Source organism: Lasioglossum baleicum, chromosome 18 (genome assembly GCF_051020765.1).
Source record: "Lasioglossum baleicum chromosome 18, iyLasBale1, whole genome shotgun sequence".
NCBI lineage: Eukaryota > Metazoa > Arthropoda > Insecta > Hymenoptera > Halictidae > Lasioglossum > Lasioglossum baleicum.
This window is the reverse complement of record NC_134946.1, coordinates 7,099,638-7,120,085: the sequence shown is the minus strand read 5'-3', so window position 1 is coordinate 7,120,085 and position 20,448 is coordinate 7,099,638. Positions and strand designations below refer to the sequence as shown.

The 20,448-nt window shown below is 35.2% G+C and overlaps 2 protein-coding genes across 6 annotated transcripts; one reads left to right on the top strand and one right to left on the bottom strand.

The window, feature by feature from the left end:
* The first annotated feature begins 2,486 nt into the window (after positions 1-2,486).
* LOC143217975 (growth hormone-inducible transmembrane protein) lies at positions 2,487-4,846 on the top strand. Of its 2 annotated transcripts, none has more exons than XM_076442767.1 (5): positions 2,487-2,646; positions 2,834-3,069; positions 3,452-3,563; positions 3,860-4,477; positions 4,559-4,846. In XM_076442767.1, exons 2-5 carry the CDS (start codon positions 2,868-2,870, stop codon positions 4,641-4,643), a joined length of 1,017 nt encoding a protein of 338 aa, XP_076298882.1. In that variant the 5' UTR covers positions 2,487-2,646; positions 2,834-2,867; the 3' UTR covers positions 4,644-4,846. The 2 variants fall into 2 exon arrangements, with proteins under 2 accessions (XP_076298882.1, XP_076298883.1); XM_076442768.1 differs by having other exon boundaries at positions 2,638-2,758.
* On the bottom strand, positions 3,888-20,372 carry LOC143217967 (TBC1 domain family member 25). Of its 4 annotated transcripts, none has more exons than XM_076442752.1 (9): positions 19,609-20,372; positions 11,828-11,937; positions 10,788-10,883; positions 10,545-10,707; positions 9,273-9,927; positions 7,974-8,358; positions 7,322-7,630; positions 6,568-7,002; positions 3,888-6,482 (listed from the first exon to the last, which is right to left on the bottom strand). In XM_076442752.1, exons 1-9 carry the CDS (start codon positions 19,648-19,650, stop codon positions 6,068-6,070), a joined length of 2,610 nt encoding a protein of 869 aa, XP_076298867.1. In that variant the 5' UTR covers positions 19,651-20,372; the 3' UTR covers positions 3,888-6,067. The 4 variants fall into 4 exon arrangements, with proteins under 4 accessions (XP_076298867.1, XP_076298868.1, XP_076298869.1 ...); XM_076442753.1 differs by having other exon boundaries at positions 6,568-6,984; positions 19,609-20,371; XM_076442754.1 differs by lacking the exon at positions 19,609-20,372 and adding an exon at positions 12,654-16,647 and having other exon boundaries at positions 10,545-10,720.
* Between the last annotated feature and the right edge of the window lie 76 nt (positions 20,373-20,448).

The window sequence follows — 20,448 nt, the reverse complement described above, 5'->3', positions numbered from 1 at the left end:
TCGATACATTCTCTCTCCTTCCCGCTGAAACACCGCAGTACCTTCGACAGTCTTCGAAAATATGCTTCTTATATTCCATCTTATAGTCGTAGTACAATATTTATTAACGACATACGTAACTGTATAAATATCTCGATCACGTATTAGGCGATTCCCGACGTAAAGATTTATCGTTTAGTATAGGTATCTTTCGTACGACGATTACGGAGTTTAGTTATGAATCACGTCTGCTTACGCGTTCCTCGGTACTTTATCATTAACAGTGATTACTGAACTGCAGATTTTATGCGTTCATTATAATCGTGAACTTGACGTGACTGAATATATACGTAAGAGTTTAATTAACGATTTAACGAGTTTCTATGTTTCCCAGGTCTCGATAGATATAGATGCTAACAGAAAAAGCGAAATTTTAATCGACCTCCACTTTGATTTAACTTAAAGATTATTGTATATCATTTTGTTGTTCCCCTCGGGGTTACAATCTTTGACGTCGCTATTGACCTAGCCTTATTCTAACTTAAGTCTATCTTACATCCTAACGCTTAACTATCGTTATACCTACTTAGTATGTATAAATGTCCAATATCCTCATAACTGAAAGATTATTATACACTACGAAAATAGTATATCGTACTACCCAATGTTCTTTATTGGGAATTCTTAATGTCACATACGACATTCTTATAAAAATGTTACTAGAATAATTATGTTACATACATAGAAGATACATAAAAGATAGAATATTCTTTTTGAAATGAAAACTTCTTTAGGCGTACCACGTACACAATTGCTGCACAGTGAATGAATCTGATCCGTCACGCTCCGAGGTGAAACGCTATTCGGTTATACTCGGGGGAGCCGAGAGAAAAACAGACAGGTGTGCAATCGCCATAGAAGTTTTCACTTCGATCGTGCGGTCTTATGCGTACAGTATTGGTCTGTTTTTATTTTTGCATAATGAACAAGTTCATTTGCACATCCTCCTTGAGATTAGATGTAAAAATGCAACACAGTAATAGGCTTGTTTATCCGATTTTTAATTCTTTGTCTCATGCAAATTCGCCGTGAGATAGAATCAAGTGGAACGCGCAGAATGCTCCTGCAATCTATCTTGGAAACGTGCCAACTACTTTGCAATTTTTATTTACTTTGTACATTCGTTTGCATACGACACGCCAGACTCTTGTTAAAGTGAAATTGATACGACACCGGGGATTGGTCAAATGTTTTGTATAACTTTTATGCGTCTCTCTGGAACGTTTACGAATTCCACCGCAGAAGAGTGCAAGTAAATGAAACAACACGTGAGGCTACTGAAAACAATCTTCCCTGGTACTCGAAAATTATTTTTATCATGCAAATGTAATTTCACTTTACTTCCTGAAAATTTTACTCGTTAATTATTAGGTTTAGGGCTAATGAAAGTCAATACTTTTTTACTCAGAATTCGACATTCTTCCATATTTTGGTATAAGAAATACAGTATTCCATTTAAAACAACAAAGTCGACCTTCAAATCTCCGAAACGCTTCCACCTGTAAAAAAAAATAAATACACTACATAATGTACCCCTTCAGACCATGCAACCTCTACTTTGGAAGTTATATAGGTGTGCAAGTTGCCTGGACCACCCTGTATATTGTAATTCATAATTACACTATATTTAGTAATATATGGTATTTCAATTGTAAAAACGAATTAAGCATATACATATTAGAATTTCGAAATAATTGAAGACAATGTAATTGAATTACTTTGTAATTATAACTCGTGAAGTAATTCAACTGCAATTCAACATAATTCTGTGTGAAAATCGCCAAAGGTCCTTGCTACATATATTCTCTAATAATAGCAAATATTTCGAAATTATTAACAACAAGTGCGGTACTAATCAATTTCGCGTACGAAAGTTTACGTATTCTTGAGAAGCTCTGTCTGTCTCCTTCTTTCTAATACAATTTCATATGTATGTCCTTGTTGGATACCTCCTTGCTAGTCATGCCCTCCTAATACGTGCGTAGTACATATCAGGGAATTCGAAGTACCGCAGGAAAGTAGGTGGCACAAATTCTCTCTATCTGTCCTTCTCACACACTACATCTGTCCTTGTCGGATACCTACTTGCCAATCATGCGTCCCTAATGTTTCGCCTAATACATATGTACCGGGGGATTCGAAGTATCGCAAAGAAGGAGGTGGCACAAATTCTCTCTGTCTCCTTGTCGCATACCATCTCTGTCCTTGTCTTACACATGGCGAAGATAGGGAACATTCTCAGACATTTATGCTCTGATCACTGATATAGGGATTTATTCCAAATTAAAGGTATGTACACACGTAATTCTAGAAACTTCCACATTTAATTTTCTAATGAAAAAAACGTCTTGGGCTTGAATATTTACAAATGCTTTTAGAAATTTGCACGCTAAATTCAATATCCCACTTGACGTCGCTCAGTCTAGAGACCTAATTAACTCGAACATTTGCCACATAGTGTCGCTGCGTTTAACAGAGCGCATGCCTCCTCGAACTTGCTCGAACTCGAACGAATTGCAACGAATAACATGAAATTGACAGACGTTCAGCAGCATTGATTGTGATTTCGACTGCTCGAGAGAAACAATTGCGTTGTTATTGCATAATGTGAGTAAACATGAAAATTTTTGCAAATTGATCTTCAAACTTCGAAAAAATCGTAGTAAATTGGCAGATTTCTCGAAGTATTCAAGATTTCAATTGATATATTGAAAATTGAGTGTGTAACTTGAATATTATAACGTGGTTACATTGTTTTCGGGTCATCCACTGCATAGTTCTGCTTGTTTGACAGATTAAACGACGTGAATAAGTGGTAAAGAGTAAAGATGATGCTCGCGAGGGTGTGTAGAGCTGGTACTTTACCAACTCTATCTGTTATTCTGAAAAATCCTGTCGCCTCGAAGCCACTTATCCCGAGGATCCAATCTTCGAGATTGTTCGCCAGCGATGGACGTAGTGCTTATACTAGATCTGCTCGCAGATCTGCTACCATTAAGGAACAAGTTATGGCTCCTGCAGGAGAAACAGGTACAAATTTTCATTCAAAACGGAGAAATGAAAGTTTCGTTTAACATGATGCAATCGTGGAGCTACGATACATGCACAGTGATGTATATATTGTCAATTATAGTCACACACGACAACGACGTATACTATTATTTACTACTCAAATTCTGTACGAAAACAGTTGATACGTATTGTAAGCTCAACAAATATTTATAATAGAACTTGAGACATAATGGCAGCATTACCCATTATATACAGGGTGGTTCACCAGATATTACCACCTCGATTTTTGTAATTATTATTCGTTCGTAGCGAAGAATGTTTATACAAATCTTAAATATTAAGACATTAATAGCAACTAATATTTTCGTTAAATATTATAGTTATTATTGAACATTTGCAGCTTTCAATATCGGAAAGGGCGCTGTGGCTGGTGGCACTGTACTAGGTCTAGGTGCTTTATGTTATTATGGATTAGGTCTTTCCTCATCTTCAGGTGCCATAGATCAAGCAGCGTATGTTCTTTATCTAACAGTATTATTATAATGCTATTTTATAGAGGCGTGTATTAACCCAAAAATGTTTAGTCAAGAGTTTTATTTGCGACTATAGAAGGCTCAGCTTCCTGTTCACTTCGCTCACCAACCCCCTTGGTTTTGTCACTCAGAGTTTTTGCGTGACAGAACTATTTTATATAATAGAAATGAAAGATAGGGACAGGTTTTTGAGTTTTGGGTTCTCGCACACCGCTACTATTTTATCATAGCTGTACCCTCGAGGGAAATTTAAACAATTATATAATTTTCCACAGGTTATGGCCCCAATATGTGAAAGATAGAATTAAAGATACGTACGCATATTTTGGTGCATCTATAGCAGCCAGTGCAGCATCTGCTGCTGTTTGTCTAAGATCACCAACTATAATGAATATGGTCATGCGTCAAGGATGGGGAGCTTTGATTGTTACCATGGTGGCTATGATCGGCAGTGGAATGGTAGTTCATAGTATTCCTTATCAGGAAGGCTTTGGAGCAAAACAAATGGCATGGCTAGCTCACACTGGTATTGTTGGCGCAGTTCTTGCGCCTTTATACTTGTTCGGTGGTCCTTTGGTACTTAGAGCAGCATGGTACACTGCTGGAGCAGTTGGTGGTTTGTCAACGGTAGCTGTTTGCGCTCCAAGCGAAAAGTTTTTGAACATGGGAGGACCGCTAGCACTTGGTCTAGGAGTGGTGTTCGCGAGCTCTGTGGGTACAATGTTTTTGCCTCCAACCACAGCTCTTGGATCTGGTTTACACTCGATGGCTTTATACGGAGGTTTGGTCTTGTTCTCCATGTTCCTTTTGCATGATACACAAAGAATTATTAAACGAGCAGAGATGCACCCGAAGTATGGATATGATGGAAGGAAATACGATCCAGTCAACAAGTACGCAATTCTTTTTTTAAATTCTGTGTATCTATACTATACGTTAATACGATATATTAATATGAATCTTCTATACTTTAGTGCCATCTCTATTTACATGGATACAATAAACATTTTCACAAGGATCCTCATGATACTGGCTGGTGGAGGCAATAGGCGAAAGTAAAATTGTAAATATTACCTGATCAAAACGACACCAAATCGAGAAATCCTAGTTTATCATCGTACGGAAGGTGCGATGGGTGTTACTAATGTGTAACAATATGCTGAATAAATAAATTTCTTGATAATGATATATTTTATATTATAGTCGATAGATAATATGCTGTAAATTATTGATTTATTTCAAATAAAGTATAAAAACTAAAACTATCATATCTGTAAAAAGCAAGAAAACCATACGGTATAACCGTGCTGAATTTTTAAAAAAGAACTAACGAATTAATAGTTCAACTATTAGCGATAAAATTAAATGCACTTTATTGTCGTTTCTCAAGCATACTGTTTGAGAACAAAGTAAGACACGGCTGCTAAGGTATAATTGTAGGTATTTTACAAATTTAAACTATCGACTTAATTCTAAATCGAGGTACAGTGAAAGAGTTCGTTGACGCGGTGCACGTGGTATGGATGGTGTCGTGATAAACGGATAAAGCTAACTGATGTGCTTATTCGTAACTTAAGTACATTGCTTTAGCTTCCGAGATGTATCGTAAATTTTTATATATTAAATATTAAAGAAATATATTCAGTTCACACTTGATTCCACGAACTTCGAACTATAGTATGTATGATACAAATGTACCTTAAATGACTTTTATATAACAAGTGTTTCTAAACTATAGATGTAATTACATCGGTGTATATACGCAACTCGTATGTATATGCACAATGGGTGTGTTAACCCTTTCAAATTAAACTTAAATTCTCTCCTAAAAAAGTAAAGTTTTTATTAAAATAAACGGATGAACAGGCAGGAAATATCGAGACGTATAAATCAATATTATAAAAAGTATTCGAAGTGTTCGAACGTTTCATTTGTAAGCGATAACAATTTTTTACACAAACGTTTAAATAAGTAACTGCCTCTGAAACTGAAAGAGTATGCGTGACAAATCGATGATCTTGAATGATCGGAAGAGGATCTTGAAAAGATTGCTTCGTTCTCTTATTGCCTATTATATTACTGATACGTATCTTATCTGATATATTTTCTTTGACAGAAAACTACGTTCGTTCATTGTTCGAATTTAAGAAGAAACCTTTGATTTATTATTAATGATTAGACTGCGGATCTTTATGCATTTACGAAGAAATTAGTTGGGTGAAATATAAAACAGTAATAGATTAGAAAAATTCAAGAATATTGTTTTTAATGTAACAAAGTCATGAAGTTCCTTCATGAAATCAATTTTTATTTTATTCTTGCTTCCCACAATAAATGCAGAACATTTTTATTTTGCATAAAGATCGGCAGTCTATTAATGATTCGTTTTGACAGCGATGAAATTCGTTTTAAATTTGATAGTATTGTAGTTGGCATTGCACTCGGTATCAGCAAGTACATTTAGGCATTAAGAGTTTGTAGATCTACACGTTCGAATCTGATTTCGGCGTTGATGAAGAGGAATGCCTCCTAAGATAACCAGCGAACAGCTGCCTTGCTTGATTGAGCACTCGAAGTACGTTGTGTCGTCGGACCATTTTATCAAAATGCATGGCCATTTCGTTATAATCCATTTGATTACGCATGACAAAGTCTCTGTGTTGAAGCAAAAGTGTAATGCACAGGAACATAAGGAAGGGATTGCCACCGCCAAATTCATTCGGTGGAGGTAAAGAACTTTCTCCTAGCTGATCTTCGTTCGTACCCGCTGGTATAAGATTCATGAGTTCTGTTGCTTCTTCACAGTGTTCTTGTACCGGTTGCTTAGTTGGACTTTCGGGTATAGCTGCGCTTCGATGCCAACTTTCTGTTTCTTCACTATCTGATGCCGATTCAGACCTGCATTATACGTATACATACACAGTATAAGTAATCTTACTTCTAGCGATTGTCAGTTTCAGGGTTTACAAGAAGTAATTTATACCTAGTAGTACGTTTTAATAGTCTAATAGGAGTAACAGATTTAACACCATTTTGATCCTCCAATATCTCTCCGTCGTATTCAAGTTCTGCTTGTTCATCCGGAGTAGCTGGATGAGCTTTAGGCTGTAATGTGTGAAGAGGATTCTCCCAAACAAAAACGTCTGCGGCTGGACTACATCTTGCTAGTTCCGTGTCTGTTTCATTTTCAACAAGTTCACTTTCTCGTTTTGAAAGAACGCAATCGCACTGTTGATCGCTAGGCGGCGATGGTCCAAAGACTTGTCGATCCAGTGATTCTAATTCCAGTCTTAATTCTCTAGTCATCGAAGTAGTCATTGGAAAGAAATCTGTAGGATCATCTGGCGAACTAGGCTCATCTTTTAACACCCTTATAACTCCGCTTTCACTCGAAACGCGTCTAGAAAACAAATCATTTCTAATGTTGTGAATTAAAATAATGTCATATACGAGATTTCATCGTAAAAACACATTTTATAATCAGCCTTAACTCTTATATGCTCCTCAAATATAGTTACACAAAAGATCGTTGAGAGATTATTTATGATGATACAAAAAATGATTACTGTATACTTTAATTCCACAAATTGTGCTTTACGAATTATTTTAAATAAATCAGTACAATCAGAGAGAAATTTTGAACATTCTACGTTTTCTACAAATAGAGGAAACGTGAGAATTTCTACCCAAGGAGTTTAAAAGAGTTAACAAAAAAAATATTCAATAAATAAACTAACCGTAATTCTGGCTCAGTATCGCTTGGCGTTACTTTACTACGATTAAGGCTTGTAAAATTCAAAAATTCATTCAGATTTTTTACCACGCGTGCGCATTTTTTCTCAGTTTCAGTTTGCTCGTTAATTTTATTTTGTTCTTTACTTGGTAAAGACAATTTCTCTTTCATTTCCAGTAAGTTTACGCGTTTAGATTTGCCAGGTAGCGATCCTGTACTTAGGCACTTTTCCGTAGATTCAGTATTTCTTCGATTTTTTGCAGTTGTCAAATCATTTTCCGGTTCAGAGAATGTTTCGTAAGGAGAAGTCGATCTACAAATAACGATTTTCATTTCATAACAATAGTTCGTGAGATATTTTATATAAAAATCCAGTTATGTGTAAAATTTTTAAAAATTCTAGAGAGATCCTTCACCTAAAAAAATATTATTACAACTACATTATGACTCTATACACTATAAAATTCTTATTGGAGGCATTTTAGTGAAAGAATACTATATATACTTGAATATTCTGTAATAAGAAATATGCAAGTTAAACGCAACAATATACATATACGTTCCTGGTATATGACAGGGTAGGGAACGCGCACGTGTGTAAATAATGTGACAAGCCTTTCTAACGGCTAATTATCGAACGCGCTTTCTGTGTATACCTTTTTGTATCTCCGTTGGTTTCTGTCGAAGGTTGTATAGACTCCTCGGTATTCAATGTTTTTCTTTTTCCCGTCGCGGCAATGCTTGCTGAAGAACTTTGTCGTCTAATAGCGCAGACTTTTGTATATGCATTTTCACGAATATGCTTTACATTTGGACTTGGCGGTGGAGAAGGCGGAGGAAAGGGTACTTCAGCGAGACTAAGTTCTCCATTTGGTGGCGAAGCTGGTAACGCGGCCCACAAAACCTCGAGCATTCTTAACGCGTCATCCAAAGCAAATTCCCGCTTCATTTCCAACAAAAGCCATCGATAGCAAAACAATAGATCATCTGCTTGATGAGATTTCAGATATACGTAGAAGTTGGGATCGTAGTGCTGTAAACCTAGAAAAAATATAAATTAATGTAAGACATCCCGTGTAATAATATTCCTCACTTTTCAACAGAGTCTCTTCTTAGTTTATTATACTTAACTTCTTACTCAATACTTTGGACAAATTGCTTGGATAATACAGAATTATTAATAATATGTTTTACCAAGGCATACAATTTAATTTTATAGAACAGTGGTTAACATAAAACCTTACAATTTTATTGGTCAAATAGTTGGTTATTAATAAACACTTTATTTCTTAAGAATTCCTGATGAGTGCAGCTCATTGTTATCTATTATTGGACACTTAGGAGTTGTTAGTTACTAAAAGCGTAATTCCTAGACAATATTTCGCTATCTTTGTCACACAGTGGTCAATTCGTGTGACCCTTTAGCTAGTTTTTCTGCGTGTCTTGTGCACGAAAACTGTGGATTTTTATTAAAAAAAATAATTGTCTACCTTAATTTCAAGCTACAGGAACAACATAGACATTTATTTCTTTCTTGCATTGATTGTGAAAAGCAGAAATATTTGTTACGTTAAAAACAACACTATGATATATTCTTGAATTTTACTAATCCATTACTGTTTTATATTTCACCCAATTGATTTCTTCATAAATGCATAAAGATCCACAGTCTAATGATAAAATGTAATTGTTATACAGTAAAAGGAGTTAATAAAAGTTTGACCAAGTTCGAATTTGTCATATGAGCACTGTACATATACTCGGTACTGTATGACTATTACAATAATGTATTAAAAAATCAAAAGTTCGCGTAAAATTCAAATGGCAAGTTATTATTCCTCTACACTAAACCTATACACCTTCAAATTTGAATTCAAGTGGCATTATTGTGCTGTATAAAAAGTAATTGAGATATTGCAGATTATAAATGTAACGTTAGGATAAATTTTATGTACCTTCGGCTAAATGAGCAAATTTGGTGGTCATAGCAATTCCGTCAAGCATAAAGTTATCCTTTAATCTCCTCATCAAAGCACATAAGCATATGTATGCTTGCGCTTCGTCCCTCATCGTAACGAGAAGCGGCGAAGCTAGATCGCTCATGCCTTGACAATAACTGACACTTGGATGATTCAAGGCATACGTAGTTAGAATGTTAAATAGACTGGCCGTGTTTTGGTTATCGTCGGATCCACCGTAAAACTTGTGATGCCTATCTGTTCTCAAAACGTCTTTACGCACCATACTCGTCACGTAGCCAAGGTCGCCGACATTCTGTCCTTTTTGAACTAAGGATTTCCACCTTTCCCGAAGATTTTGATATTCTTGCGATTTTTTCTTCATGTAGTCCATTCTCTCGCGTCCCGACATGCCTTCAGGGTACACATTTAGAATATGCTTCCAAACCACTTTGCGCAAACTGGGCTCAATCCCGCCAAAGTATATCACGGCCCTTAACTCCTTCGGATGTATCACCTGACCGATAGGATCCAGAAATCGCCTAAATTCAGCGTCTGTTAGCGGCTGCCGCGGTGGCTGTATACTCTGCTGATGCGAATCCTCGCCCAAGTTACCTAGAGCACGCTGAACCATGTTCAGCGTTCTCTCCATCTGCAAAATTATTGCGTTCGAACTATAAGAGTTGGTATAAAACATTCTTCGCTACGAATAATAATAATGACGAAAATCGAGGTGGTAATATCTGGTGAACCACCCTGTATCGTATTCTACACGAATTAGCAAAGTTTTATTCCATAGGGGTGTGAAAACGTATGAATAACGACGATGCGAATTTAGTTCACGTTATCTCAATTTCGGATCATATTAGCTCTTTGCACTCGAATCTATTTTAACTCAAAAATTAAACATTTCTTCCAACCTTGAATAATTCCATTCTACATGATTTTTTTCATTTTACGGATGTGAAATTGATATAATACAACATATTTAATAATGTAAACAATATTTTGAATAATGGAATAGCAATTTTTAATGATGACTGTGAGTCACCACTCGAGTGTTAAGGGTTAGTGTTCGAAAATATGAACGATTCGGAACTATATTTCAACAAGAGCTTGTACAACTCATGAATAATTGAAAATCTACTCGTTAGGTTAAAGGAACGTGCTGTTATCATTACCGCAAGGCACGTGCATAGTTGGCACTTCGAAACAAGATAAGTAGCCACCTAACGTGATACAGTAAACTAAGGAGGCAATACTACTCGCCTTATTCATTATGAGACCAGGTAACTTGGGTGTTCTGTATGGAAACCCAGTTTCCTGCCGCGTTGACACTTCCTGAGCATTCTGCTCCCAGTAGCACTCGCAGTCACCCGTTTCTCCGAATGGTTTCAAGTTGACTTGGAGATACAAATACGGTTCGGATGCGCTGAAACAATCGACTTTCGATCAATCTTACCAAATCTTATCGTACAATATCGAGTCCCGTCAGATTTATCCGAGTATTACCTAATGAATGCTGCATCCAAGTCCCAGTCGGAAAGTAGGAACAAGTATGTTTCTGATCCGTAATCGTCTATTGCTCGATACGAAACGGTGAACTCACTGTAAAAAGAAAACAAATATTAGGCTTTCGACTAACAGGAAACATCTCCAAACCCGTACACGTTGATTGAAATAAATTAGTTGTGGTGTATGAAACATTTCTTTGGTTTCATAATACGAAATCAAACTTACTGTATGGTGTAAAGAGCGTGGTCTAAACATTGCAATATAAAATTACGATACCAAGAATTTAAGAAAAGGAACTTTTACTTTTAAATGGCATTATGTATTTTTGAGTACCATTGTAAGCGACGTCAAGACGAATTTAATTAATAGACTGCGGATTTTATGCATTTATAGGAAAAATGGGAAAGTGCAACTTAAAGCAATGGACGAATTACGAAACTTAGACGTCAGTGTATTAATTACAGCTCAATAAGACAATTGATAGAAGAAAGAAACTATTTGGCTCTCGTATTTGGTCTTGCAATCGATACAAACATTTTTTTATACTGCATGGAGATCCGCAGTCTATTAACGACTTAACATGCTACGATCTTGGAGTAACCTTCAACTGAGAAATGGCCACGAATATATTAAAAACTAGTATAAAAAGTTAAACGATATTGTTTTTGTATTGGTTTAAACTTCATTTTCTTTATGAAAAGAATTACTTCGAAAACTCGTGATGATTTCTTAGTTCAAGGTCAGCACAAGGTCATAGCATGCTAGGTGATTAAATTCGTCTTGTGGTTGCCTACAATGTTATGCTAATGTTTAGGCCAGTCTGTATATAAAGGCTTATAGATTATCCTTTGAAATATTTATTTTTCAGAAGTTGCTTTAGTTGCTCGTTATTTTATTGAACTAACGATCGTCAGCGGGAAAACCAAAGAAAATTAATAACTGAAAAGCATAAATAATTCATATTCGAGCGGTCTCATCGATAAAGGTTAATTGCAGTACTTCCAACGATATGGTTAATAATAGTACAATTGTTTTACCCTTTGATATCGAACGCTTTGATGAGTATGCTCTGAAGTACTTCGATGGATGTTATCTGTGGGTCCACGCTGAATTTCCGGTATTCGGGTTGATGTCTGGTCTCACATTTCTACACATAAACGACGCGTTCATTGTTTAATTCACATTATTCGCTGAGAAGTGCGCGTACTTCAATCAAAGTGTTACATACATATATGTAGGTCAGTGTTCGGCAAACTCAATAGTCAAAAGAGCCAAATATCAGCAGTACTACGATTTAGATTTCTTTTAAGAGCCAAATTTCTTTACAAGAACCCTGTTTTTAGTGGTCGGTTAAAAGTACAAGTATGTACACTGAATAAAACTAGATATCATACTTTATAATGATCTTATTTATTGATAAAAATAGAGCAGAAACTGCTCCTCATTTGAATTTAGATATAACACACTGACTGTGAATGAGAATTGTATTAAAATATTATTAAATTAAAATCAAATGAACTGATTTTAAACACGCCATTCGTGGAACTCAATGTAGCCAAAGAGTCGCACGTAGCTCGCGAGCCGCAGTATGACGACCACTGATCTAGGTCAATAAAAAAATCAATTTTTCAAAAGTATTTCTACATCTACCTATCTATATAAGTATCTATATAAGTATTTCTACATCTATAATACTAAAAGTATTTCTACCTTCATCTTTTAACTGGGGATGATAATTCGGAAAGAATAAAATCTGTCAGCACACAATGATGGTAAAACGAAAATTTTATTGAAAAAATGTCACATCAACATAGTGCTTCATGATCAAAAATTATTTACGTTACTCTTTCTCTATAATTTTACCTTATTCTATTACATTTCAGCTTTAGCCTCGTCCAAGAATGATTGGACTATCTCATTTCTAGCAAAAGTTCTACGATTTTGACACAAAATTTATCGGTTCGGACCACTGTGCGGCGCGTACGCGGATTGACATTGACAGAAGTTCGGCGAGAAAGTTGAGAATGCTCAATGACCGATTTGAATGCTGCATACAGTGTTATCTCCGTAACTGTTGCAAAGGATTCGACCGTAACTGTCGACATTGTATCCCCACCACTAGGCGAAACCTCCTTGGAGCCAGTTAACCGGTAAACACGTTCGACGACCGAACAAGCTTCTATCAGTGAGTCTCACACTGATGCAGCGAAGCAAAACATTGCAACTTTTTCTAATTTTTCTTGGTGTCTCATCGTGGACAATGAGATAGCCCGTTATGGTTGGTCATCCAACAATACGGTATACATTCAATTAACAAAAATCTAGTTAGATCGTTTTCGAAAATCATATATCACACTGTAAATCATCTATCTATATTTTTCTTGAAATCAAAAATTTTAAAAGTAGCTGTATGAAGCTCCTTGTTTTTGTACTTAATTATAGAAAGTATTTTTAGCAACGTATATGTTATTCTCGAAAAACTCGTCACGTTTTTGGAAATGTTCTTAAAATTACATACTGTTTGAAATTAGTCAACGAACAGTGTTTTCCCCTTCTTCATCGCTTATTATACGCTCCACATGATGCAAAACATGGCGTGGACAGAATTCGAAACTATTTAATTTTAGTTAATAAAATTCTTATTTCTCGTTTACGGGTTCAAAGCTATCGCCTGACCCAGTTTACTACAAAATAAAATAGTTTCATGAGAGGTACCATCACCGATTCTAGCAGGAATTTTTCGGGGGGAAATAATTATGAAGTTGCCCACGCCTAACTTTATTTAATTTTTTGCTTATTAAAGAATACTAGACTTCGGATTTTATGTAATTAAAATGATCTAAGAATGTCGATATATTGTATTATCTTCAGCATGTTCAAATTATTCAAGAAAGATATATAGAATTCATGTTCTCGCAATCGATGCATGCAATTTATATTTCACATAGAAATTCGAAGTGATTACAGTCATTTAACGTTGAACACTCGCTCTACATATACTAAACATGTAACCAGTGTATTAACTGTATACTGAACGTGTTAACTTTAATTGAGTTTACTATTAAAATATTTAGTTATATGTATTAGATGATTGCAAAAGTTCGTACCCTATTCGGAAATAACATTCGAGCGGTTATATTTAAAGATAACAGTGCTATTAATCAATTATACATATAGTCACCGCACTATTTTCTACAATTGTCTTCGAACATTTTACAACTTGATTTCCTTTTTCGTAGAAGTTACATGTTTATTTTCAAAATAGGTCACGAGAAATTTACGTATAATTCGTCATACAATAAATGTTTTAGCTCGACAGGACAATAATAATAATTTGATGTTATACTAAATATTTTAATATAATGCCCAAGAGTTAAACAAGTTATTAGACATTTTAATAAGATTTTGAATAACCTGTATATTAATGTGTGATAATTTCAATAGAAACAGAGTACATAATTCGTGCAATACGAAGAAATGAAAGTCTTCATCGTTAGCGGATCGAGGATATTTTTTTATTGTAAATCATTCAAAAGCAAAGCTAAAATCGTAATTTTTAAAGTATATGCAAATTGAAATACCGCTATTTTTATACATGCCCACCCTGTGTTACAAATGTTTGTTCATCTTTCCTTTTTAATTTATCTATATATTTGGTAAATCTCAATTTTCTTTTTAACATTCTGTGTATGTGCGTCGTACACGTAAATGATTCGTTTAGTATGCAGATGAAATTTGGTTGTATCGATCTGTGACTACTTGTAGCTACTCTTCAACGTTAAACCCAAGGCTCCATGAGAGTGCAGATTAACGTCACCTTCGCCCTTGCATCGTTTTCCCAGCGCAATTAGCCCCTACTCAATGATAGACGGGATATATTGACCCACCTGCTAAAACGCTTAATCAAGTGTGACAAATCTTATCCTCATCCTTCTAATATAAATACATTAATGTCTCGATATACCGGGAGGACCAATAACTTCGACCACCTTGAAGATTTTATGCGTTTCTAACAAAAATTTGCACGTACAATTTAAAGCAGCGGACATGTTAGAAATATTTAAGGACATCGATGTGTTATTTTCCGCTTAATAGAGTAATTAAAAGAAGAATATGCAATTTTTATTTGGCTCTCCTGTGTCCTGCGGTCGATGCGAACATTTTTTATTTTGCATAAAGATCCGCAATCTAGTAATAACATGGAAAAATTAAATATGCAAAACTTGCATGGTATAGAGGGGGAAATATTGTGGTGTAAACATTTCTTGTACGGGTGTTGAATTAGATTAAATTTATTTGAACTTTGTGCGGTTCATATTGTATAATATCTGCGCTATTAAATATATTTATTTAATCATTTATCAGAAAAGCATCTTTATAATTTCAATCGTTCATTTGACCGGCAGTGGTAGGTTTAATTAACATTAAATTAACATTAAATCGGTTTAACAACCGACACACGACAACTACGTCTCCAGGTGAGGGGAGAGAGCACGAATCGAGGGGAAACAGTTACCTTCTCTCTGCCATTAACTGATTGGTCACGTGATATTGTGACGCATGCACGACAGAGAAGAAACGCGTCACGTGACCGGGCCGCGGGAGAAGTGTGGGGAATAACGTCGTAGAAGGGGAAGGTAGAGTGGGAACACAAGTATTAATCTGGCGAGTTTGGAGATTGTACTTACACTACACACAATCATTTTAGAAAGGAACATTGTACAACATTTTCATTCTATGCATTTACTTCGAAATGAATCTGGTTCCGTTTACTTCCCTCGATAATTTGCATAATTTAAAAATTTGTTATGTTCTTATAGATCCTCCTGCGATCTCTCGTATCACACGAAATAAAGGGTTGAACAATTCCAAAAATAAAATGAAAGTGTATTACGTTCTACTAAATTTTATAAGTGCATACAAATTCACAATGTTCTGATCACTGAAAGATATTACTCTTCTGCATTCTACATTCTACACTATAGAAAATCCTTCGAGCCTGATACATACATATTACTTTTCCAATGCAGTTTTGGGCAGAATGTGTTTGAAACTTTGACTCTGATAGCCGATTTTCTATTATAACTTCATCTGTTCTTTGAATTTCTTTGGACTTGGTTTATAATGCTTCTGAAATATTCATTTACGAGAATATGTATAAAAATCAGCGTGTAAAATTTTTTACATGGCCAGATTAAAATGTTTCATCGACTGTCAGTCTACCATTCGAAAGCGATTCGAGTTTGTTCAACCGATCGAAAGTGGAAAGCGTACACTATTACGTAAAATCGTCTTGTAACAAGCCATTGTCGACTTATATAAAGGAGATGCACCATTATTACACCGACAAGCGACCTTTCGTAACAGCATTTTCATTTAAACGGACTGGCAGGTTAACCTTACGACTTCTGAGATCATAACTACTCCGTTTTATCGATTATTAACGGTAACTGGTGGTACGATCGAAAAGGGAGCGATTCTACATAAGAAAAAGATAAGTCGAAAACGTGGAGTAAAATTTGTTCATATGAAGCTTTGTTTCCAAGTAAATTAACTTTGAAAATCCGCCAAGTTCGCGTGCTTAGCATTTGTAAGTAGCACCGGTAGGTCATGAATAGACGATTCCTATTTCGTAGCATGCATGTTCGCCAAATTGTCAAAGTTGATTTTCTCAGAAACAAAGCCCCGTATTCGAACTTGTTTCTCAAAGAAATACTAGACTGTTATTAACTCCTTGACATACAAAGGCGTCTCAGATAAATTGAAGTAACATATTGTTTAATATTAATAGCAAATTCATTTAGATAAGCTTTCACAAAAATGATAAGTAGACTGCGGATCTTTTTGCAAAATAAAAATTATCAATTGTGAGAATATATATCAATTAATTTCTCCCTTTTAATATATCAATATTCTTAAACCCTTCTAAAGGGTCATCGTTTTTAAGGTCTGTTAAACGGTGCCATTTGAAACAGAAAAAAGTGTACAATGATCTAATAATGCCAATATAATTTTCAGCTTGTTAAAATTATTGGTGTAAGAATTAAACGTCTATCTGGCTGCAGTCTCTTGCAAATGATGCAGACAATGTTGATTTTGCATAAAAATCCGAAGTCTAGTTATTACCACTAAAACTTTGTATGACCGAACCTATCCTCGTTTTTATTTCACAAAACAATGAGGAAAAATCGTATGTCGATTTGTAAGGAGTTGTTGTAAAAAGAAGGCTGCACTCTTCAAATCTATGACAGTTTCATTTATGAGAAAAATTTTTAAAAGTTTATTGAGACGTATGAATTTGCAGCATTTTTCAGGGAAAATGACTCTTCAAAATGAACGCCGTTTTGCGAAATTAGCGGCTTCAAGCTTTAATAAAATGAGTCCAGGCTTATGGTTGTACTATTTGTTTCTACGAAATTACCACAATTTAAACCTTGACCATTATTCGATAATCGAAAATATAGTGTTTAAATACTTTTTGGATCCACTGTAAACTCGTAAGTCTGCGGGTAGTATGCTACACGAATTTCTAATCGCACCATTTTGCCGCAGTATGTACTGCGGGACTACTTACACAGCGGTGGTTGAAGCACCATCGTTTTAATTGTTTTTCCGGAACGGTGGTTATTCTAATTACAGAACAAAAACGGGAAAAAAACATTGAAAACTTTAGTTTTCCCATTCGCGTCGCTACTCCTTCGAATAATGACGGTGCAATACAATAGTAAAAGAAATTTGTGATTTTAAAATACGCATAAAAACTTTTCAAATGATATTTAGTGGTGTTTCGTCCAGCATTATTCGTACAGTGTCGTAAATAATTAAAAAACAGATGCAGCAAAATTTAGTAATCACTCGAAGTTCATTAAACTAAGATAGTTGATGTTAAATTAGAAAACAGCTTGTGCTAAATTTGCAAACGGTCTGTATTATGCTTTTTTACATTTGGTAATGTTGTATAATCTACTAAAAAAAATATTTTGTCGTATAACAAGCGTAGAAGACTTTACAAAATTTAAAAGAAGTCAGTTTGGTTTCTTTATTGTTCTTTGACATTTTTCCTTTAATTTAGCATTTTCGAGATGACAGACCGTTTGTGTCTTAATAATTAAGTATGTTGATACATACTTAACTTCATAGATGTAAAATTTAATTAAAATAATTTGAGTTTAATATGGCATCTATTTTTTTTTCTAATTTAATTTATTTAATTGATTGCTCACATTCCGGATACTAAATACTGATTCAGCGAATAAATAAATATTTCTATATATGTAGTTAAGTTTTTTAACACGTGAAATATTTATTAACGTTTAATAGTTTATTCACAAGTTACGATGTTTCTACAGTCTTGATTTTATTATTTAAAGTTGTACGACCTACGTACTAGTTCGTTTTTAATAAAATAATACCGTATTGATGGTATATTGATACATTTTATTTATTTTAGTTTCAATAGTTAATGTGATCGTGCTATTCGATAACAAAAAATAATTGTAGAAAAAATCATTTTGATTTCTTGTAATAAAAGTAGTTTTCTTGAATTGTTCATGTTATACATATATGGTTTATGTTAAACTCACTTTTTTCACAAAATTTTCTGTAATTGTAAAATAACATACATACTACAAAAAACTTCTTCATTCCATTTTACATTGCCCTTTCTGCAAGTGACTATTTGCAATAACTAAATACATTTTTCTTTTGTTCCCCCCCACGTTAGCAATCAATGTCAACAGGTGAAAGTCAACATTACTCTTATCTCGCTTTCTCCAGTGTAGTCGACTGATTATTTTTATTTATCTTTTTCAGTAACTCTACCGAGATTCTCGAAGACGTTTACTAGAATATTTTCATCATTCACTGTTTCTAACACGTAATGCTAAATATCATTCTCTTTGAAATAAAACGATTCACATAATACAATATGTATGCATGTACCATCAAACCAACAATGCTTATGAAGTCACTTACGAGTAGTATAATTTGCATTTTTAAATTGATAATAAAGTTCAGATAACAATTATCTTAGCCTTAACACTACCGAACTCGATAACGCTCTGTTATCAATTTTTTAAAATAATCGTTCGTTTTATCAATATGGTGGTAGCATCATTAATTCAAATACATTGTTATATGCAACCGGTCCGTATTTGGAACGAAACATGTTTCTGTTAACAACGCTGAAACTTGACCGAAATTACACGCGCCCGTTTAATATCCACCGTGCTAAATATTTTAACCTGTTAAGCAGCGACGACGAGTTAACTCATCATTGAGAGATGGTTCTCACGTGTACTGAATGACAACCCATAAGTAATACATTTTTTATTTATCACTGTAGGATATAGCAGAATGTTCGAAAAAAATGTAAATTATATAGAACGAAAAATATTCGCAAGGAATCACGATATGTATCGATGTTCATTCCAATATCCAACTGCAGGGAAACATTATGTATCGCGCAACGAATTATAATCTGCCATTAAATAAAATTTATATTTTATATGTACAACACAATAATCTAAATCTAAAATAAAATTGTTACGATTTGCGATCGGTCTGTGTTGATCATATTTTTCACTGTCTATCATTTGTTTATTCGTGAAGAAGTGATAGCTTTTGAAATTTTAATGGTTATAATTGTATCAAATACGAGTTATATGACGTACATACTGCGTTCGTTACTGCGTTAACTCGTCTTTTCAAATTAGGACAAGCTGTGCTTCTGGAAAATGAGCTTCCCGATTGACAGATTAAATAAAAAAAAAAAAAAAAAGAGTTCTCGAGGCCAGATGAAACGAAAATGGAACTGTACCTTCACTTTGACGCGAACGGCCTCCCTAGGACAGCCGAACATGTTTGATGTTGATATGTAGACTTTCTCATGTATCGAAGGAGGCTGCTCGGCGATTCAAGATAACTCTGGGTCCTTAAAAAATATCCGCGCCTCCTCAAGTATATTGACACCGCATCGAACAGAACCCGACATTCTTGCGCTCAACACCGAACAGTTTTTCTAGGTTAATTCGTTTCACGCGGTGTAGGTGGATCCAGCTCTCGGGTTCTCCTCTCTCTTTGCAGGAAGCATCCTCTCCCTTATCCGTTAGGATCAGTTAGGATACACCACTAACACCACTTCGATTCTCGAAGGATCAGCGTCTTAATCACACGCACACACATACACCAGTTGACACTCGAAGGCGATCCACGCACGGTTAGCAAAATGAACTCTTTTCGAACCGACTGTTAACGGCGGCTAGCTTCAAGATGTTACAAAAAGGATTATTTCACGTCTCCCTTGAACTTTTGTGCACGTATCGACGGTGTCACCATGCATCGTTGGCAACTCGAAAACCACGTTCGATTCTCCGGCCTATATGTGTCCCTTTCAGTCCCTTTCTTCCGTAAAAACCACTGGCTCCGGCTCGAGAGAGACGGAGATACGGACAGCAGAGTTTTAAAACGCGACGACCGAACAAAGACAGACCAAGACAGACCGAATCACTCGGAAGAATTGCCGTCACGTTTTCGCGCGAGTGAATAGTGAAAGATCGAGAATGAGAGGACCGAGCGACTTGAAGTCCGCCGTACATGTTACGTTTACCTCGTTGCCGCGCGTATCGATTAATCTTGAATGTTGCTGTTCAACGTACAA